The sequence below is a fragment of the Citrus clementina genome, unplaced genomic scaffold (genome assembly GCF_000493195.1).
Source record: "Citrus clementina cultivar Clemenules unplaced genomic scaffold, Citrus_clementina_v1.0 scaffold_8, whole genome shotgun sequence".
Lineage (NCBI taxonomy): Eukaryota > Viridiplantae > Streptophyta > Magnoliopsida > Sapindales > Rutaceae > Citrus > Citrus x clementina.
The window spans coordinates 200,650-222,468 of record NW_006262022.1 but is presented as its reverse complement, the minus strand read 5'-3'; the positions used below and the strand labels follow the sequence as shown (position 1 = coordinate 222,468).

Genomic DNA, 21,819 nt, shown 5'->3' with positions numbered 1-21,819 from the left:
AGACCGGACCCGAATTTTGCCAAGCCTACGAAGGAGGTGGAAAAAATGAAAAAAGAAATGGGAACTTTGCAAAAAGGGTGGTCCATCGTATATGAATGAATGGCAACCAAACTAAACCAAACCAACAGGAGAAAGAAAGAGTCAGAGTAAAGTGATAGCTTTCGAGGAGAAATTTTTTTCTCTTTTAAATTGATCATTAAAATGAGGGTGTTTTGTTTGGTTTGTGATAATTAAGGCAATTGCGTCTTTTCCTTTCAAGAGTTGTATTAAGATTCCAAATATGTACCAACTTATTAGTATTAGTACCGCCGTTGTTCTACTTCTTGTCAAATCACCGCCAATGACACTCAGACAAAATCTGAGATGATCTCAACAGTTTGAAATTGTCATGGAGTATTAAAGTCAGATACTTAGGGAGCGAATTGCCTAGATTTCACTAGAAGCCCATCGAAGCCATGTGTATAGCTGTGTTTATGTGGCAAGCTCACCCACTTTACCCATTTCTGTTATTATTCAACAGAGATGAATATCACAGCCGGTTAGCATTCTTTTTTATTTTTTTCCCCGGTTTCTGACATCGTTTTATAAGTTGTTTTGGGGATATAATTTGTAGGTTATGTTGAGTTTTGATTGATTCTTTTGTTGCTGCAAGGCCTACAAAGCCACTAGGATGGTGGGAAGGAGCAGAGATTTTGGGAGGAAGAGACGAGAAGGCCGGCGGCACATGGCTGGCTTCTACAACAGATGGTAAATTTGCTTTCCTTACCAATTTTAGGGAAGTCCAGTCAATTCCTCAAGCTAAGAGCAGAGGTGAATTACCCGTTCGTTTCTTGCAGGTGATTTTATGTCCCCATAATCTATTCTGCTTTTCAGAGTTTTACTGTTATATTTGGTTTGTAATTGTTTAGAGAGTGGATTTGACAATTGGTTTGATTGGAGTTTTGGGAGAGTTCAAATTCTCATGCTTTTGGTGATCCAATAAACAAAGTGTAACTTCTGTGCTTCTGTTAATTGGTGACGTATATGGGAATATGAGATCCTTAGTATAATAAGGAGACAAACAAGGGCCATTCCTAACGGCGGTTTGTTAAAAGCCTTTGATTTACAAGTGCAAGAAGACAAGTTCCAAGTTAATAAATGATCGGGCTGCATCTGGACTAGCCCTCCCCAGACCATCAGGCATGACAAATGTTGATTTCTTCTCTGACCTTAGGTGATAAATAGTTTGCCGACTTGCTCTACAGAAAGGAGTGATCTGCATATTGCAAATGTAGCTTGAGTGATAATGTCGGGAGCCTTACATAGCGTGAAATACTTCATAAGTAATAACCATATGCCATGGACTGGATTTTTTTTTGCAATACAGAGTGGTCAGTGACTCAGATCAGATCATTGGGCATGTTTTAGATGGTTGTCAAATTCAAACCCGTGTTTTGGAATAAGACAGGCAATTGAGTTGCTACTCGCTAGCATAGGTAACTGTTTTATTTCATCTTGATTTCAGAGGCGTTCAAAGAGGCATCTTTGGGAGTAGAAGTGACCGTTCCATGGAATTTGCTGGCCTTTTCTCTTCATGGCTTTGCAGATTGATGAATATTGCCACATTTCATGGGATATTCTCACTTTTTTACCTCCAATGTGGTATGTTTGGACTCAGGGCAAAACATTTTGCTTTTGCTTTGATTCAATGTGATGTTCCAATCATTTTTGTCTGAACTTCTAAGAGTAAACGAGGCTGAATTATCATTAATCAAAATTTTCAACGGAGGATGTTCTTAAAAATTGTTGTCAGGTCATTTGCTTGATATGTGTTCGCTGTGGTTTTATGAGATTTGTTCTTTTGCTGAAGAGAATTGCTTCAAAAAACTTAACACGATCATGTTAAATCTGCTTTGCCACAGAGCAAGAAGAAGCCCTTGGATTTTGCGGAAGAGATTTTGACAGAAGCGGATCAGTACAATGGATTTAACCTGGTAATAGTTAATATTCATTCCAAATCCATGGTCTATGTAACCAACAGGTCAGAAGGAGGTAAAAGTATAGCCACAGAGGTTTCACCTGGTATCCATGTGTTAACGAATGCACTACTGGACTCTCCATGGCCCAAGGTAATGTCTTAGAAGTTCAAAGTTGTAATGCGTTGCTTGTCATAGTTTATTTTCCAGGTAAAGTGAGTAGTTTTTTTCCATTTTCAGGCTCAGCGTCTAGGCCATGCTTTCAAAGAGCTGATGGACAAATATGGTGAAGGAGAACTTCAAATGAAAGAAATGGCCGACGAGCTAATGATGGACACAACTAAAGATGATGAAGGCTTGCTGCCTGACATTTATCCTCCTGAGACAGAATCCCACTTGAGTTCAATATTCATCGACACAGAGCGTCCTTTGGTAAGTCCTTACATCCTTTGTTTCACCCAGCACAAAAGAAAATGAATCTTTGGCGATCGTGAACGTGCAGGGACGTTATGGCACCAGAAGCACTTCTTCATTGTATGTGAAATCAAATGGGGAAGTGTACTTTTATGAAAGGCATCTTGAGAAGGACTTGTGGAAAGAGCAGACTGTGGCTTATCAGATTGAGAAGTAGATGGTCGGCAGCTACCTCATTAGAGATTACATTGGTGGCAGGTCTTGTTGAAACAATATGCAATATATACTTCTACAATTCAATGCTCTCTGAATTCTTTAACTACCTGGTCATAAAGATAACGTATTGTATACATACATGTTGTCATTTGTCATATATGCAAATGGCCCTATGGCCGGAGAATTGCAGCATGATTAGCTGCCATTTTATAATTACTATTAGTTTGTTAACGTCAAATTTCTGATTCGAGTCGCATGGAAAATTAAAAACAAGGTAAGCTCAAACAGTTGTTTGCGAGGTTGAGGAAGCTTCCCATTTACAAAACTCAGTTTTATTCGTTTATTCAGCTATATACACATCCTCTCATACAAGCATATAATTAAAGCAAATACATATTGTCGGCAGCATTTAAAAGAAATTTAAGTTACAATATATATGGCTGCTGAAGCTACCCATCAACTTCAAATTAAGATCAGGCATTTCAAGTGGGGCATTTGCAAGCAGTGCCGCAACTACAATGAGCCTTGCAGATTTTATTAGCTTGAATCTTACTGCATGTGCAAGGATTACAGCTGCAATGCCCCCCGCATGAGCAACACTTGTGATTGTACTCGATATAGGCCACAGTTGAGCAGCTGCAAAAGCATTCAATAACATTTAAGTTAATACAGAGAGAAAAAATTAAACTCGTATCACAGACCTGCACGCAGCACCTCCGGGACAAGGCACAGGGCAGCCGCAGGTGTCGTTGCAGTGAACTATACCTGACCTCAATACATCTGCCATTAATTTTTGCCCGGTTGAACCTCTAGGGCCTTAGCCACATACAATTTGTTGTGTTCTTTGTATCATGTTCCGGAGTCTTGTAATTGAACCGGACGTGGCACCGACGTAGAATAGCAGCAATAGTGTACGCATGTAAAAGGTGGCATCATTAACAGGTGACGCGTAGGATGCAATGCAAACACGTGTACACAGTGACACATTTGACTGCATTTTGCATGATTTTTTGTGCGGAAAGAAGAACGGTGTCCAGATTTGTTATTTATATAATCAAATTCTATTATCCCACGTGTGCAGTACCCATAGGTTGAACACGTACTCGTAATCAAATGGAGATGCAAGATACGGAAGGAATCAACGGAAAAGAGAGAGCGAGTTTTCGATAGCCTAAAAGAGATAAAGACACTGCATTAAGTTTAAGAGATAAAAATGGGGTGCGTACTCCCGTTTAGAATTAAGGTTTTGTATTTTTTTAAATTATAATTATTGTGAAAAAATATAATTATGAAATAAAAGTTAATAATTTATAATAAATATAAAATTTAAATAATAATATTATTAAAGATATAATAAATTTTGTATAATATAAATGAAAAATTATATCAACATAACTTCTAAACTGCAACAGTTAGTATTTATTAAATATTTTAATTCTATAACTTTTAAGTTATAGTTGTCTAATCTCAATTTCAAACGCATCCTAACTAGTGGTGGACATCAGATCAGATTCAGATAGAATTGATATGAATTCGGATCAGATTCGGAATTGACATTATATCCAATCGGATATTGTAGTAATCAATTTTCTTTTCAACTTCACAAGATTAACCACTGCCCAAGATCTGTTAATCAAATCTAATCAAATTGCACAATCACAAGATTGTCCTGTGAACTCACAACTCAATTGACTGACAAAATTTACTCAATAAACAATAAAAAAGATCGAGATAAAAACAATAAAAAAAACACTTATGATTTTAATGTGGTTTAGTTGAACAAAAATACTCAACCTACATCCACAGAAGAAACTATTAAATGAGTTTTATTGATGAATCAATGGAGAATTTTACAAAGCTTTGTACAAGAAATATCAAAAAACATGCAAGAACTTTCTCTCTCTCTCCTAATTCTCAACACAACGCTCTAAAATGATCTCTCTAATTGACTGAGAAACCAACTAATATAATCAGCATCAGTAACATAACAGTTCCTAGATTGCACAAAAACTCGACACGTAGCATAACAGATTTAAGAAATTTGCTTAAGCTTCAGCACATGCCTCACACGTGAGTTACATAAGTATTGATTCAAAACATACAAAGAATATGTCGTTTTTAACCACTTAGTTTTCTATTATAAACATATGACAAACATGTGAATACTTAAAACAATTCCAAGTCCCTTTTCAGGAAAAAAAAAAAAAAAAATCCCAAGTCCAAAAGAAGCCCAGGCTTGATTCACAAGCTGTTTTCACAATTCTCCATCTTGAATCAAACATTTTCCTCAATCTGACTCTTTAAGCTATGTCTAGATAAGGTCTGAACTTAGCTACAAGAACTACCTTAGTGAGGGCATCTGCAAGGTTCTCATCAGTGTGTATTTTAACCATCTTCACAGTACCTTTTGGCACTTCATTTCTGGCAAAATATTGTCTTATATCTATATGCTTGGTCTTCTCTTGATGTGTCGGGTTCTTGCACAAGTGAATTGCACTTGAGCTATCTCAGTAGATTGGTACTGACTTCTGATTCAACCCTAATTCTGTCATAAATCCTTTGAAAGAAAGTGCTTTTTTTACAACTTCTGTAGCAGTTACATACTCTGCTTCATTTTTTTTTCCAATCCGAACCAAACCTACCTCTAACTAGTGCAAAACCTACCCTCTCTCATCTGCGAAAAACACATCTCCAGAAGAACATCCTTGCCAAATTCATGCTCCTCAAAACTACTCACTGACGCCAATTGGTGTATCTGATAAATGGTGGATGCTTGGAACTTTGAGAGTTGAATCCGATACCGTACGCATAAACTATGCATAAACGTTTAAAGAAATGACAGTTATTATATATATAGAACATACCTTGATTAAGAGTTTTGAGTACCCATTTTACTACCGAGTATGATTCACTTTGAACCAAAAACAAAGACCATACAAGCAGATGGACTGAGACCCGGTCTAATTATTATTTCTCTAATTGCACCGTACAAGTACATACATACACACGTGTATACTTATATTAGCTGGCTGCAATAAAGTTGGCCGAAGCATGTATAGACTAGACTGATTGGTTATAGCGAATTAATAACTAGAACTCAAGCTTTACTAAATTGATTATACACTATTATACATATATAAACTAGCTAGGCAAGGCAACCGTGCATGTATCTTGTCTCGTAATGATTAATTGCTCTTGCATGCATCATGCAGTGCAAGTGGAGCCTACGGAAGGGCTTGTATGCTCCAGAGGATTGAGCCTTGACACAGGAGCAGGGGTTGCAGCTGCCTGCGATGTTCCCCACAAGAGCACTTCTTGTGGTCATACTCGCTCGCCGTTTTGCTTGAGCACCTGCTCCATTTCAACATATATGTATATGTTATTAATTAATAATAATCGCGTACCTACCTACTTTTTATATATATAGGGAGAAATGTTTCAATTGGAAATTTTAAAGTGCGGGAGCGTTCGGAAATACGCATAAAATGTGCGGTTTAAACGTTTTAAGTTTTAAATCTTTAAAATCCCGCGGTTTTAAAATTTTCCCAAACATTTACCGCATTTTATGATCCGACCAGAAAACTATTATATATATTTATCATTAATCTTAATATTACAGCCAACAAATAAATTAAAATTCGAAGGAAATTAAAGAAGATAATTAATGTCGATGGATACGCAGTGTCGGCACTGACTTGCATGCAAGGCCGCCGGGACAGCCACACTTTTCATTGCATTGGACTCCGCCGCCCCTCAACACATCCGCCATTTAACTTCGGTCTCTCTCGTAATTAATTGGTTGGGAAAACGGCCACTTGGAAATTGTGTACGCGTGTGCTTGTGTCTGTGTGTATATATAGGAACAAAGTTGATAAATATCAGAGTCCCGTATACGACCGTGTTCGGCATTTTTTTCTCCTCTAAATAAGCGGCGCATCATCCAACTGACACATAGACCGAAACGTAGCAGCTACATGACGATTGACGAAGAATTTTAGAATACATCGAATGTCAGAGACAACGCAACCCAAGAATTTTAGAATACAAGGCAATGAAACCAATAAATATATGATAATTTTCCAATAGAACCAACAAATACCTGTGTAATTCTTCAAGACAAAAAAACATACCTGTCATAACATCCATGATACCTGTATTTTAGAGGCACTGCATAAAATTTTTGATTTACCCATAAAACCAGCAGCACTCGATCGGTTCTGTAATTAATTCCTACCAAAATTGTAAGTTCAATTGCCAATTTGTTTCTTATAATTAAGTTTAGGTAATTAGGTTAATAAAATTAGATGGCAATGCAATTGCCAATTGTTATTGTATCTTATAATCCAATTCACTGCTTTTTAAGTCAATGAAATCAGTTGAACTTCAAAATTAATTTATGCGTTAGTCGCCCTTTATTTTAGTGAACCAAGCAGCCGTATATTGCCTCATACAAACTTGATTTGTGCTTTGATTTCTCTTGCTGCCACCCACGTTTATTTTCCACAACAAAAGTAATGGTTAGTAATTTACCTTGCATTACAACTTCAACTTGGACGATAAATATAATAAATTTCACATACAGCTCAATTTAATTAATTTATTTATCTAGACATACAAACACACACACACACACAATGGCCAATATATTTATAGATACAAGATCACTGTGCTAACTTAAGCAAGCGTATGAATACTTCAAGCAGCGGAATTGCAAGTGGGGCAAGCACAGGCAGTGCCGCACTTGCAAAAGGCCTTGCCAGTTTCAGCAACATCAGTTTTAGTGCATGTGCAGGGATTGCAGCCACAGTGCTCCCCACACGAGCATCTCTTGTGCTCCATCTCAGTACTCCCGCCTTTGCTTGCACACCTATTATCATAACTAATTATTCGAACAGGTATGCGCATGTATATTACTAATTAATTGGCAAAATTTAATTAATTACCTGCAAGTGGTGCCGCCGGGGCAAGGTGTGGGGCAGCCACACCGATCACTGCAAGCGACGGCGCTTCCTCTTACATCAGCCATATCTTCTTCTAGCTACTTGGATAGTATTGATTGCAATTTCAATGGAATTATATATATATATATGTGCCGCTAGAGGCGAAGCTTTGTATTTATATATGTATGCCTGTCTGTGTGTTTATATATCCACGTCTTAATTAAACAAGTGTCAGAGTTTTTAATAGATTAACATGTGGCCGATAGGTGGCATGAACTGTTCATGCAGCACAAGTCATGTTCAATGAGATCTGATTGGGCAACTTGGAAGAAATTTCATCTAAACGTACCATATAGTAGTTTCTAGTCTCTTACATGCATCATCCTCAGTTTCATGAGTCAAAAACGCGGTAACGCTGTGGTTTCATCATACCTTTTCGTACATGGGACTGGGAGTCTGGGACTGAGCTCACCACTTCAATTAGATTCTTCCGGAAGAATTTATTAGTCACCTGACGACAATATCATATTACTGTTTATAAGCAACTCTTTGAAACCTTCCTGTTAACTTAAATATTTTATTATAGATCAAATGGTTGTGGCTCAATTAACAGTGCATATTAAGTTTGTAGGAAGAATTTTTAGGTTTGATCTTCACTAAATACACTATTTTGGAGGGGTAAAGAATCTTAACTGTGACTACACCCTAAATTTAGATTAATCGAAACCCAATACGATCACAAGACACCGGATGATTTACAACCAAAAAAATATATTTTATTATATGTGTCGGTTTTGATTCAGCATTAAGTCATATCAAACTTAATTATTAAGGGGCCGGTCATGGCATACTAGCTGCCAAGTTTGGACGGCCAAAACGTAAATGAATTAAAGTTCTAATTAGGCTAATTTTCAATACTGGTTACCAAAAAAAAAATTGATTAGGAGGGTATTTTCAAAACAAACCAACCAATCGATTTAACCAGAACTAGCCTTAAAATATTGGCAGATTTTGGTGATGGCATCAAAACTCGTGGCCGGCCTACAAAAGAAAGTAAGGTGATGATGGAGACAGACAGTGATACGGTATTTTGCATGCACTTGCACGTATACGACATATTTACAGTTATTATTCCAAGATTTTCATAGTACATACGATCTTTCTTTACTTGATTTACTCGGGGCAAAATGAAAAAAGAAAATTGTCATCTTCTTATTAGCTTCCGTATACAGAGAGGGAAAACAATAGAGAAAAACCAAACCGACATTTTAAAACTTGTAACTATTATCGTGGCCACATGTTGCTTTGGTTCTTCATTTAGCCCCACCCCCACAGATGATATTTTGGCTTATCTTCATATATATATATATATATTCTCATCAGCTTCAGCTGGGAAAAACATTCTTGTTTGATTATCACACGTACACCGATCACTTTAGACCAATGCCAACAACACGGATCATGCTTTCTCTTGGATTGCATGCATGCAAATCCATTTCAGTAGGGTTATGTTATGATACTATCAATTTGGTTTACGGTGAATCTTGACTCGTAAGATTGCAAAAATCTTACGCACTTATCATTATCCTTGCAAACAGCAAAGCTCAAATTAATTGTGAATCGTGGGGTTCGGTTACTTGTTCTGAAGGGTAATATTGCATGTGGATCTCCTCCAACTCAGAGATTGTGACACATTTTTAGAGGGCATGTGGGTGGATTCAAATCAACAGTTTGCCAGAATTCATCGTGTTATTGATATAAACTCCTTTCCGTTCTACTTTTTCTTTCCCTCTTCAATTCACCAAAATGCAATCAAGCATGATTCATGAGGCACCATAAAATGTTATGGGATCACCAAGAAACCTGTTTTCTTCCCACAAATATGCACCGTTTTTTTTTTTTTTCGCTCCCTCTAACCTTCCAAATTTTGATTCCTAACAAACAAATGAGAGGCTTTTTAACCGGAAATTAGAAAAATGAGAGGCATTTTGTAAGAAGTTAGACTGGAATAGGAATGAGCGGTGCGGTCCCACCAATATCAGACTCTAATATTTTGATTTTTTATTTTTTTAAATTTATTCTGACTGATGTTTTGGGCCCATTTAAGACTTGTGTCAAAATCTAAATTAATATAACCAATAGAAGGATAATATGGCACATGGATGATATTTTATCTTCAAACTCCCAGATCTCATTGGAGGGTAATAAGTTTATCACTCCAGATACGACTACTAATTAATTTGACAAGCTAATTAAGTTGACTTTGACATCAAATTGGATTTAGATTTTAGAGTAACGCTCGTCGCCCATTCCCTGTAAACAACTACTACTACTACTACAAGAAACACTGTTTTTTAAGTAGTCGATCATCAATTTACCAATAGAAATAAACTAAAAAGAGCTGTTTCTGTTCTTGTTATTCATTACTGTTAGCACAAGCATGCATGCAAAAAAGATTGGAGCTTCACGGCAACATAAACACTTGTCATTTTCAGCCAACGGGACTAGGCCACCACACTCTTAAAAAAAAAAGTGGCATGGCATTAGCATGAAAGATGAGACGAGAGCTGCTGCAGGTTCACATTGACAAAAAGTCACTTGTAAGAATAATAATACCTGTTACCTAATGTGGTACCTTCTGGGTCCCCATATTAGCTGTGAATCACAATTGCTGAATTAAAGTTTTTTTTTGAGTGACCGGACCTCTCATCATCTCAAATTCTCAAGTCTCCACCATCCCCACTAAGGACAAGCATACGTTTTTACCCTTATTCCATCATCATATTTCAATTCATATCATATGCTTAAATGCCTTTCAAACAATTGAAAAGAAAAGAAAGAGCCAAGCCCAAGAGTCTCTACCAGAAAAAAGTAGGGAAAACAAATGTGAAGAAACAAACAAGCGTTGTTATTACCACTATGATTATCATGAAGATGGAAAGGGAATTGCTATTAATGGCGACCTTTTTGTGCATTATTTGACTTTGGCTTCGTGTGATCGCAGAGCAGCAGATCAGGCTTCACATCAAATGTCTTCTCTAATACTTAGATAATCAGCTCATTCGCGTATGTCACTTTTTGTACTCATTTAAGGAAGTATATAATATGTATAATTTTCAATCTGCCCATGGGTCATCAGTATGTGTTGTAAATAGACATTCTGACCCCATTTGCATTTGGGTCCTCCTCTCGGACCTCTCCACTCCTAACTTCAACAGAAATGCTTAGATCTTACATAAAACACTTTACAGAACCAGCGAAGAAGACCATTCAAATAACGAACATCATTAAGTTTCACTTAAGACCACTTTGGTCATTATCAATCCAACTCTTAGGAAAGTTGCTTTTTTCCATTTCCATATACAGCTTTCAGTTGATGACGCCCAGCATTCATTAATATTAATTAACATTTGCGGCAATTATATGGACTTTTTTTTTTATTTTAAAGGTTCGAATTCCTGATTTGGGAGTGTCTCATCCGCGCCTGTTTGAACTTGTGTTTTGGCCACAAACAACAACTGCGACAAATTGAATGAATCTTTAATTGTTGCTTGATCGATGAGATTACTTCACCAAAATCAACTTGAACATATATATAATTAAACACTATTAAATCAAGATCTCTTTACAAATCTATATATTATATAACTTAACCATTGAAAAAGAAAAAAAGAAAAGAAAAAAGAAACTCCCATCACTGACCACCTCCACCTCCAACCAAATTCAAGACTCACAATTCAATCAAGCTATTGAATTATTTTCTTGTTTTGAGATCTGGGAAATAAATAATCAATCAAGTGCATTAGGGCCGGCACAAGCTTTCAGAACGGGACTCCAAACCCACTGAACCATAAACCTCCTGCCTCTCCTCCCGTTCATGTTAAAGGTCCTTCCTTTGTTATCCCTCATCACTTGACCAATATACCCTCCTCCGCCGCCGGTCCCGTACAACCCTTCACACAAGTCCCCGATCTCCGTCGGCGCCGTCGGGTCCTCCCCGGCGTACCACGCATTCACCAGCGGATTCGTCGACAGCTCCGCGAGCTCGTGGGCTATCACACTGATCATCCCATCAACACCCACGTCCCCGTTCGGCGGCTTCAGCGCGGCCGGTCCCCCGCCGGCCATGTACCCGGGAACCGCAAACGGGTACGAGCAGACCTCCGGGCACTGCTTGGCTGAGTTCCCAATCCAGGCGTAGGGCATCGTGTATCCCACCATGGAGGGGAAGGTGAAGTAGTGGAACCCGCAGACGGCGCGGCAGTAGTCCTGCATCGTGACGTCGTCCGCCGTGAGGATCAAGAAGATCCCGTTCTTGTGGTCGACCGGGAAAGGCGCGGACTCGACGGCGGTGCCGATGACTTGCTGGACGGACAGGCGGGTGAGCGACTTGCCGTGGGAGTAGAGGTGGTCGGAGTGCTCGCCGGCGATGAGGACGGTCCTGGAGACGTTGGCGCCGGTCTGGTCGGTGTAGAGGGAGACGGTGCGCCACCAGTCGGAGACGGAGGGTTTGGCGGCGGCGGCGGCGGGGGAGATGGAGAGGATGAAGTCCTTGATGAGGAGCTTTTGGTAGTTGGGCCAACGGCCGTACCAGACGAGGTAAATGTTAATGGGGGAAGAAGAGAGTACGGGACCCATGTGGTACCTCAGGTTCACCAAATCTGAAGAGCCCTCGTATTTCTTTGAGGTGGAGAGTGTGTTTGGCGGCGGGAGCTTTGGGTTTGTGAGTGTGTATTCTGTTTGTGAGGAATCTGCTGCTGCTCTTGTTTTTGAAAGCAGCAGCAATGCAGCAAATATGAGAAAATGGAGCGCTGGAGGTGTCATGGTGCTTTGGACTACTGACTGCTCTGGTGGTGGTGGTGGTGATTGGTGAAGACTGAAGAGAGAGCCAGTGGGAGGGTTTCTTTATAAAGGCTTTTTTTGAAAGACGGGAGGGAAATGGGCTGGAGACAGCTAGCTTGCTATAGCTCCAATTCTTTTTTTTTGTTCTTGGAAATTTCGGAATCCACTTTAGTTCATGCCATCGCCATCCCCATCACCATGGCCATGTCCATGGGGGGGTTTCAACTTTCAACCTTCAATTTGACACAATAATAATTATTAACTTACACCCTTTTTTTCCTTTTTCTTTTCTTTAACAGTTAAATTAAACTTAAAGGCAAGTGCTAGTTACGTTTAACATAACATACGTTACACACAGCAACAGTTGTGGATTCCACCACAAAAATGTGTTTAACATACGTTACACACAGCAACAGTTGTGGATTCCACCACAAAAATTATTGCTGTATATAAATATACGTTAAACATTAAACGTAACGCATCGGGACCCTAAACTTAAAAGGGTTCGAAGTTCAATTGTCTGGCCATTGTCAAAGTGCCAGCTTGATTTGCTCCTCTACACGTATATACACTCAACACATATAAAATGAAAATTTTGCGGAACTAGTAGAAGTCCGCGAAAGATTTTACTTTCTGTGACAATTACTTTGGGGGAGCTAAAAACTAATGTGAAAGATGAATTTCGTTCAGTTGAGCTGGAAACATTGTCGCGAATCATTGCTCATCAATCATCACCCTTCATTCTATTCAATTCTATCCAGCCTTTTTTTCGTAGATATTTTAGGCACGGCTGACTTTTTGAGAATTAATTGATGCTCAGATCTGACAATTTGTTTGACCCAATTCCTAAATCTAGTGTTGGGTAATGTAAAATCCTTCTTTATTGGTAAATTCAATCAATTATATTTTCATTTTCAACCCATCAAAATCAAGTGTGAGTCCTATATTATTCATAGTTTGAAAAGTTTAACAAACGGCTATCACGTGTAATAAAAAATTTAAAATTGTCTTAATAAACATTAATATCTTTAATTTCATTGTCTTCTTGGTTCATGTTATCATGTACGAGCTCTTTATCTTAAATTTAAAGAAAAAAAAAATGTCAAAACTTAAAATTATTATTATTACACTATTACCCACTAACTTAACCTATTAAGCTTTTGTACTATCTACTATTGAGCTCTTATCCCACCATTTGGATTGAGTGGGGGAGTAATCGGAATATTGAATTTGAAGCTGACTTTATTGCTAACCAGTAATGTTCATTAGATTGATTTCCCTACCCCCATTTATTTAATTTTTTATTTGTCCCCACGGATATGATCAAATAGTATTTGAAAAATTTAACAATATATATGACCAACATGCGCAGAAGGCTGAACCCATCACTATTTTTGTTCTCCCCTTCTTTGCTCTTCTTTCTTAACCTATCTTCATCATAATGCCTGCTATCACTTTCCTGATGACTGGCAAAATGGTGCCACGGGGGACAAGGTGAACATCCGAGGAGGGACAGCGTGGTGCCAATGTGTCACATTGTGATTGGATGAATTAAGAATTGAATGGGTCTCTTGAGGTTGACTTGCATGAGCTGTGTATGTGTCCCGTCAATTTCTCAATTTATGTTGTTACCTTTCCAATTAGCCAGCCAGATCCTGCCAAAAATATCTCTAACCTTTAAATTTATATATCTCTTTCAAGTGACATGTTAAAGTTGGACATGGGCCTAAGAGGCCTATTGGTTGTTTGTAGGAGAAATAACAGTGCCCCATTAGAAGATTACGATTGATCATTAGAAACAACTTGGCAACTCTTTAGTCTGTTAAGGCAGAGTTGTTCATATCATAGGCAGTAGGCTAAATAACCTCACCAATGAAGTTTTATGATCATACTTGGCAGAACATCTATATTTCATCTAAATGATAACTAATCATTGTTTTTCTTCATTAATTAAATTGCTGCAAAAATGAAAAAAAAAAAAAAAACAGTTGGAACTGTGAATTGGTCTTTGCTTTTTCTGCCTTTTGTGTACTTTTCTTTTACTCTTCCCCTGCCTTGCCTCTCAACTTTCGATGTGGGGTTCTAATGTTCTTGCATGTAGTCTGTACCACCGTCCAACATACATGGTCCAATTCAAGTTTTATTTAATAAAAGGCAGTTGCATTTCAACTTTTAGGTAAAGAGAAGAGGAACATGTGTTGTATCAACAAGCCTTGTGCTATGAATTTATACGCAATGGATCATCAACATAAGTTTTATCCTCATGCTACATTGTGCAGAAGCTGTATCAGCATCTCTTCTGTAATGCACATGTGGTCGTCGCCATCTTCTTATCGAGATTCATGCTCGTAGATAGAATAAATGCACATAAAAAGGAAGCAGGGACAGATGTTATTGGACCACATAGTGTACTTTTAATTTCAAATAACAAATGGTTCTAGTTTAATCTTATATCTTTTGAAATCATAGAGAAAAATTAAATAAAATAATATGCAGTGTATGACAAAGTTAGCTGCTATATAAATATTTGTTACTTTTATTCAACTCTGCATCCCTTCTTATCAACCTTATGATTGATCGTAAGGTGATGAAATCAAATAACCCAATGATGATGAAAGATCGCTGATATACAAATGCAGAAACCAATTCATGGTTGATGCTCAATTCAACACTATACCTTCACAGAAAATGGTCTCCAATATCATTACCTACCAAGTTTCTGAAACTCCCAGGAACAATATACAATACCACATGCCCCCACATGCAAAATAAGTCAGGTTGCTCAACATATCTTCCTTCCTTTTAACACTACTACAGCAAAACAGATTGATAAATCACTTCTTCACTGATAAAATTTCCATGAGCGCGTACCAAGTTCCAGAAACTCCAAACACAACTCCAACTACCACAATCCCGACATCCAAAAACCAACCTTTCCACCCCATCTCTTCCTTAAACACCAGCAAGTGAAACAAGGCAGGCAAAACGAATCCCAATCCACAACACACACTGCTCCCAACCAGAGACAAGAAATCGGCAAAATTTGGCACTGACATAGCAACCAAACTCACAAGAAAAACCAACAACCATCGCAACCACAAGCAATACTCCCCACCCTTGAACCGTCGCTCAACGATCTCATAAACCGGATGCATCATCAAAGGAAATGTGAAAAAAAGATTGATGCAGAGACCCAATTGAACCAAAACACTAACAAAGCCAGCCCCTAAATTAGCAGTGATAATGTCTTTGGTTTCACTACCGAAAGCAAAATAACCCAATACCCCAAACCCCACGTACATTAAAGCAATAAAAGTGACACTCAAGCCCAAGATCCCACCAAACTTTTCCTTCTTTTCCATTTCTGCTTCTAATGGCAACACCATACCAATTCCTTCAAATGCGTAAACAGCAACGCCAATGCCATAAAAAAACACAGATAAATTGCCAAAAGCCGCCACTTCAGGCATTTGTTTCAAAGAAATTACTACTTCATCAACCATGACCACAGCCGTTGCAGCTAAATCAACAACATCAGCAAAGATACTCAAAGGAGCCAAATGGGTTAACGTCGCTATTGAATTCAGCCCTAATTGAAACGGCAAACAACTCCATATATAAAAACCCTTGGCTGACATTCCCAAAATGGTAGATGTGCGGAAAAAATAAACCAAAGTATTAGCAATAAACATCAAATAACTAATACAAAAGCCCGCTTGAGAAAGAATAATCAAAACGTCAACAATGCCTCTACCAATAGAACCGCAAACAACAAACCCCAGATCACCAAAGGAGTTAATTTTTGTGAAGCCATGTTCGGAAGACTCGAGCTTCCGACGGGTGTGGACTAAGAGCATCATGCAATGGAAAGTTAATGCGGAGACAGAGATGATCATGAGGGAACCCATGAGCCATCCGGTGCGTTTAAAGGCATAGGGGAGGCCCAAAACGCCAGCGCCAACAATGGCAATGAAAACGTTGGCGAAAGTTTTGGTTTGCGACGATAAAGGCGCCGGCTTGCCAATGAGCGGAGTGTCTTCTCTTGGCAGAGGCTGCTGCGGCTTTTTGAGATCCTTCGTTGAAGAGCCCGCTTCATGTTTCTTGAAACTTCCCATTTGAATTTTGATTGGAGTTTTGATGTGTTTTGTTTTCTTATTTATTATTCGTTTGTTTTGTCGCTAATGATTAAGGAATTAACAAAACAATGGTGCGATTTTGCGAGTGATTAGAGTTATCGAAGGAGGAAGACGAGAGCCGAGATGCTATTATCAGGGAGGGAGCCAGCGAGGGTCTCCCAACTGGCTACTCTTTAACTGTTATTGAATAAATACATTAATAATACATGCATGCTTGTGGTTTAGGAAATTTTAAACTTCGAAATTTATTATTTTTGAATTCAAATAAAATATTTTTATCCAATTTTTTAAAACATTTTTTTTTTTTTAAATATCAACAACAAAGTTTTCTAGTGAAGGATAAAATTATTATTGTAATTTCTGCATAAAAACGACGACGTTTCAACGGGAAGAAAAAGATAATATTACTGTAAATGTAGTGGTCAAGTCAATTAATGAGTTGTCCAGAATTCCAAAAATAAAAGTCAAAACGAAAAATCAGTTTTTTTTTTTTTTTTGTTTAAAATAAAAAATTAAAAAAAAAAAAACAATTGGTTAGAGTTGAAGACTGTAACAGTGTGGACTGAGCAAAAAACAAAAAAGAAAGAAATACAAAATTCAGAAAGAAAGATAGCCGATTCCCCTCAAAATTGACTTCAATTCAATAACTTGTCTAATTAGTAATTACTTAATACAAAAACAAATCTCCTTCGAAAAATGTTACCAGAAAACAGAAACAGAAAAATGGCGATCCCGATATGCGATATTCGGTGGCTTCTATTAGCTGCTGCCGTTGCTTTCATCTTCATCCAGGTGCTTCTCGTTCATCGATCGTTTCCATAATTTCGTTTTAGTATTCTGATTCTTGAAAAATAAAGTTTCTTTTTATTTACTACCTCAGATGCGACTTTTCGCTACACAATCAGAGTATGCCGATCGCGTTGCTGCGGCTGTAAGTACTTTGTCGAGTAGCATTTCATTTCTGTTTCTGTTTTTATTTTCGCAAGTTTTCTCTTTTACTTGACTATTGGAATCAATTAATAATGATTAATTATATTTAGATTAGCCAAGTGAGAACATGACATTACTTATTTTTGAATTGTTTATTCTTTTTAGGAAGCTGCTTATGAGCTGTTAAATGTTGATGATAACTAATGGGCTGGTAATCATGTCACTTAATAAAATTCTTGAGTAGAGTATATATATTTGATCTACCTGTGTTCAAGTCGCCGGCTTTGTTAAAAATTATTCATCATTCAGTGAAGCGTTATCCAACTGTCGAGATTGCTTTTTCCTTCTCTCCCCATTTATTTGGAATTCATTTAGTTAATATCTGATGCATATTGCTGAACACTGCAGAGCAAATGTTTAATGCATCCAAAACCAAAATGTGTATTTTTTTTGATAGGTTGAAGCAGAGAACCATTGCACAAATCAAATGCGATTACTAATTGATCAAATAAGTATGCAACAAGGCAGGATTGTGGCCCTAGAAGGTTTGTTTCCTTCCCGCCCCTAATGTGTTTGACTTTTGCAATTCAATTTATTGATGTGCTGCTTTTTGTTGATGATTCATCCGTTAATGCTTATTTTTTAGTTGAACCTGACAAATGGTGCGTTGTTTTCTATTATTGCAAATATTAGTAGTTCATGACGCTGTAGAGTAGACTATTTGGAAATGTAATAGGGTATCCACTCAGTAGGTCAATTGAATTATTATATTCTGTTTGCTGGGACAAACCCACAGAAGCTTTACATTCAATCAACACTATGATTTTTCTCTTGTTTCAGATGAAAAGAAACGCCGAGATGAAGAATGTGGACAACTGAAGGCTCTTGTTAAAGATCTCGAAAGTATGCTCTTATCAATGATAGTCTCTTTTTTCTACCTAGTTCTTAGTATTTCTTTCTTAAGAACGTAATGCATGATAATTATTGCTCTTTTACTATTTGGGTTTTAGATGACAGTTGACTAACCCTTGTAACATATTTATGCTCTTAAGTCACACATGTATTCTTGTTCATATAATTTACTAAGTTAATGTTTGACATTTTTCAACCATATTTTGGTGTTTATGCTAGTGCTATGCTGTTGGATGGATTAGGTCACCAGGAATTACATGATTATAAGTAGAAAGAGCTTTGTTAATCCAGATGAATTAGTAGAAGAAGATCATATTTCATTTCTGATCATATTTTTAGGCACGTCGCCTCGTGCTTTTCATGTTCAAAATGGATGGTTGAAAGGCACTTACTCTTTCTCTTCTGCTTAATGTTGTAGGGAGAGGTCTAGAAAGACTGGTTGACAAAGTTCAGGTTTGCATTAAATGAGGCAATTCAGAGTCTTTTTTTCCTTGTAGAAATAATCACTTCTAATCATTTTCACCTTGCTTTCTGCTTAACTGATTAGGTGCCAGTGGCAGCCGTTGTGATTATGGCATGCAACCGTGCTAATTATTTGGAGAGGACAATAAATTCTGTATTCAAGTATGTTCTTACATTTAGGTTTTTAAAAAAAAAAAAAAAATCATTGACAAAATAGTATGTATCATCAGCTGATTGCTTTGCCTATTCTACATTTTTACAGATATCAAGGCTCAGTTGCTTCAAAGTATCCGCTTTTCGTATCCCAGGTACTTATATTTATTGGCATCTTTCCACTACAATGAAAATTTGGGTTTTCTTATGGGCATGATTGGAGGATCTATTTTATTTTTTATCTGCAACTCGAGTGACGAGACTGATACATATGTTTGAATTCTTTAGGATGGGTCCAACCCACAAGTTAAGAGTAAGGCTTTGAGTTATGATAAGCTAACATATATGCAGGTAACTTTTTTAACATACACTTGAATGAGTATGTCTTATTTCAGGGGCATGTTTTTGTCCCTTTTTGTCACCATGGTCTGTGACTGTATGTCATGCTGTTATTAAGCCTTAACTATTGATAAACCATCATACCCAATCTAAGGTTTGCTGAATACTAACTTCGGTTCATTACAGCACCTGGATTTTGAACCAGTGCATGTTGATAATCCTGGAGAATTGACAGCTTACTACAAAATTGCTCGTGAGGATTGCTCCAACTCTTCTACTTGTATAATAGCTTGTATAAATTTCTTCACTGAAATGTTATCTTTCCTTAGGTCATTACAAATGGGCATTGGACAATCTATTTTACAAGCACAACTTCAGCCGGGTTATCATACTAGAAGGTGAAATTGCCTTGCTTCATTAAATCATCTAAAAGTTTCTTTCTTATTCTTTCTTGTTTGCTTGTGCTCTGCCCAAAAAATGTATATTCTGATTAAAAAGTTGTTTCTTGAAGACAGATGATATGGAAATTGCCCCTGATTTTTTTGATTATTTTGAAGCTGCCGCAGATCTTCTTGACAAGGATAAGTATGTTTAAGTGAAATCAAGATTGTATATGTTAATTTTGCTAAAGCTCCTGCAATCAATGAGTTTTTATTTCTTAAGCTCACGTTTAAATAACCCATGGTAGGTCTATCATGGCTGTTTCCTCATGGAATGACAATGGACAAAAGCAGTTTGTTCATGATCCTTGTAAGTTTTTTATTTTAACTTTTCTTCCCTTACAGTAATCATTCTAGGACTTTCAGTTAACTACTACTACTACTAATAATAATAATAATAAAAAACCACTGTAGGACAAAATTCAAGTTCATTGCAGATTGGTTTCCATCTTTGACTGCTATTTCTCATGCAAGTGGTTTCAAATCTGTGTATGTACTCTACAGATGTACTTTACCGCTCAGATTTCTTCCCTGGTCTTGGGTGGATGTTGACTAGAACTACATGGGATGAGCTCTCACCAAAGTGGCCAAAGGCATATCCTTGCTGTTACTTTAGTTTATTTTTTTTTAGTTTGGTACATCTGATTCCCTCTTCATTATGCATCCATTGATCTGCTCTACCCGTTTTTCTTGACGAAAAACTTCACTTACTGGGACGATTGGTTGAGGTTAAAAGAGAATCATAAAGGACGACAGTTTATCCGCCCCGAAGTCTGCAGAACATACAACTTTGGTGAGCATGTATGTATCTATACCCATTTCTTCGAAATGTTTCTTGTTTGATACCAGCTCAAATTACGACCTATGTGTTATTTTGTCAACTCTTGAGGTATGAACCCTTATCTGTTTCTATAGTTAATTACTTGACACACACACACACATTAACCCTTGATATTGGATATATGAAGCTTTCTCTGAGACCACCGTTTTTAAACACTGAATTTCCACATCAATATTGATTGTAATTTTTGTTATTATTTTTTGTAGGGTTCTAGTTTGGGGCAGTTCTTCCAGCAATATCTGGCGCCAATCAAGTTGAATGATGTCCCTGTAACTTTCGAATTCTCCTTATATTGTTCTGTCTATTTTGAAGTTTTTGCATATTTCTTGCAATGCTAAAATTAATTTTCTACTGGTTCTTTTGCAAGGTTGATTGGAAATCAAGGGATTTGAGTTATCTAATAAAGGTAATATGTTATTAAAGTTGTGGGCTCGAATGCAACCATTTTCTTTCATCATTTTGTCACTTCTGTGGTCAAGAAATTGTGTTTTAATTCTTATAGGACAATTATGAGAAGTATTTTGCCGAAATTGTGAAAAAAGCTACACCTGTGCATGGAGAGAATGTTGTTCTTAAGGCACATGATATAGAAGGTGATGTGCGTATTGAATACAAAGACCAGTCGCACTTTGAAATCATCGCACGTCAATTCGGAATTTTTAACGAATGGAAGGTGATGCGCTTATTCTGTCCTGTGCACTTGTAGACACACATAGATATTGCATATCTGGAGATTGAATTTGTCTAGGTATCTTTAAAGCTGATGCCTGAATAATCCTCATTTTGCAGGATGGTATACCAAGGACAGCATACAAAGGAGTAGTTGTTTTCCGTTACCAAACACCTCGGCGTATATTTCTTGTTGGTCCTGATTCTCTGAGGCAGCTTGGGATCAAAGATCGTTGATATAGAAAAGGTTGGTATCTAGACACCATTGATTTTTTATTTTGTTTTGTTCTGCACTTCTGTTTTCAAAAAGTTCAATACAACTGATGATTATGTATATATTTATGTTGTTGTCAAACAGTAACAATAAGAGAATAGGACGAGAAAATACATTCTTGCTAATCAGTGAGGTTCTGGCCAAAGAATTGTTTACTGAAGCTGGAGGGCATGCTAACATGTTAAACAAATACAATTAAGCGAAAGGAGCTGGCGCGCTAGTTGCGGTCCAAATTTTCTGTCCACTATATGAACTTTTACCTTGTAGAGTAGAAGATACCATACTTCTGCTGTCGA

General features: G+C 37.4%; 4 protein-coding genes across 4 annotated transcripts; 2 read left to right on the top strand and 2 right to left on the bottom strand.

The window, feature by feature from the left end:
• Window positions 1-120: 120 nt before the first annotated feature.
• On the top strand, window positions 121-2,832 carry LOC18034818 (transport and Golgi organization 2 homolog). The gene is made up of 5 exons (XM_006422362.2): window positions 121-538; window positions 653-836; window positions 1,902-2,108; window positions 2,196-2,387; window positions 2,458-2,832. Exons 1-5 carry the CDS (start codon window positions 456-458, stop codon window positions 2,584-2,586), a joined length of 795 nt encoding a protein of 264 aa, XP_006422425.1. The 5' UTR covers window positions 121-455; the 3' UTR covers window positions 2,587-2,832.
• An 8,271-nt stretch (window positions 2,833-11,103) lies between these two features.
• LOC18035669 (protein EXORDIUM-like 5) lies at window positions 11,104-12,617 on the bottom strand. Its single transcript, XM_006422359.2, has one exon. It carries the CDS (start codon window positions 12,347-12,349, stop codon window positions 11,315-11,317), a length of 1,035 nt encoding a protein of 344 aa, XP_006422422.1. The 5' UTR covers window positions 12,350-12,617; the 3' UTR covers window positions 11,104-11,314.
• Window positions 12,618-14,973: 2,356 nt separating this feature from the next.
• On the bottom strand, window positions 14,974-16,670 carry LOC18034188 (amino acid transporter AVT3B). The gene has a single exon (XM_006422358.2). The coding sequence runs from the start codon at window positions 16,480-16,482 to the stop codon at window positions 15,202-15,204; it is 1,281 nt and encodes a 426-aa protein (XP_006422421.1). The 5' UTR covers window positions 16,483-16,670; the 3' UTR covers window positions 14,974-15,201.
• A 415-nt stretch (window positions 16,671-17,085) lies between these two features.
• On the top strand, window positions 17,086-21,813 carry LOC18035055 (alpha-1,3-mannosyl-glycoprotein 2-beta-N-acetylglucosaminyltransferase). The gene is made up of 19 exons (XM_006422357.2): window positions 17,086-17,295; window positions 17,384-17,434; window positions 17,891-17,978; window positions 18,274-18,336; window positions 18,764-18,798; window positions 18,893-18,969; window positions 19,070-19,115; window positions 19,249-19,311; window positions 19,486-19,552; window positions 19,629-19,697; window positions 19,815-19,884; window positions 19,988-20,049; window positions 20,244-20,334; window positions 20,447-20,540; window positions 20,787-20,849; window positions 20,948-20,986; window positions 21,083-21,253; window positions 21,370-21,496; window positions 21,608-21,813. The coding sequence occupies exons 1-18, from the start codon at window positions 17,200-17,202 to the stop codon at window positions 21,484-21,486; spliced, it is 1,362 nt and encodes a 453-aa protein (XP_006422420.1). The 5' UTR covers window positions 17,086-17,199; the 3' UTR covers window positions 21,487-21,496; window positions 21,608-21,813.
• Window positions 21,814-21,819: the final 6 nt, after the last annotated feature.

What these genes read in the sequence shown, in the direction of transcription:
- LOC18035055 (XM_006422357.2), top strand. Translation starts at nt 17,200, where the DNA reads ATGTTACCAGAAAACAGAAACAGAAAAATGGCGATCCCGATATGCGAT. An exon ending in TCACCAAAGTGGCCAAAGGC is followed by an intron (nt 20,335 to 20,446) that starts ATATCCTTGCTG and finishes GAAAAACTTCAC; the next exon opens with TTACTGGGACGATTGGTTGA. An exon ending in CATACAACTTTGGTGAGCAT is followed by an intron (nt 20,541 to 20,786) that starts GTATGTATCTAT and finishes TATTTTTTGTAG; the next exon opens with GGTTCTAGTTTGGGGCAGTT.
- LOC18034818 (XM_006422362.2), top strand. Translation starts at nt 456, where the DNA reads ATGTGTATAGCTGTGTTTATGTGGCAAGCTCACCCACTTTACCCATTT. An exon ending in AGAGATGAATATCACAGCCG is followed by an intron (nt 539 to 652) that starts GTTAGCATTCTT and finishes TGTTGCTGCAAG; the next exon opens with GCCTACAAAGCCACTAGGAT. An exon ending in TGGACTCTCCATGGCCCAAG is followed by an intron (nt 2,109 to 2,195) that starts GTAATGTCTTAG and finishes TTCCATTTTCAG; the next exon opens with GCTCAGCGTCTAGGCCATGC.
- LOC18034188 (XM_006422358.2), bottom strand. Translation starts at nt 16,482, where the DNA reads ATGGGAAGTTTCAAGAAACATGAAGCGGGCTCTTCAACGAAGGATCTC.
- LOC18035669 (XM_006422359.2), bottom strand. Translation starts at nt 12,349, where the DNA reads ATGACACCTCCAGCGCTCCATTTTCTCATATTTGCTGCATTGCTGCTG.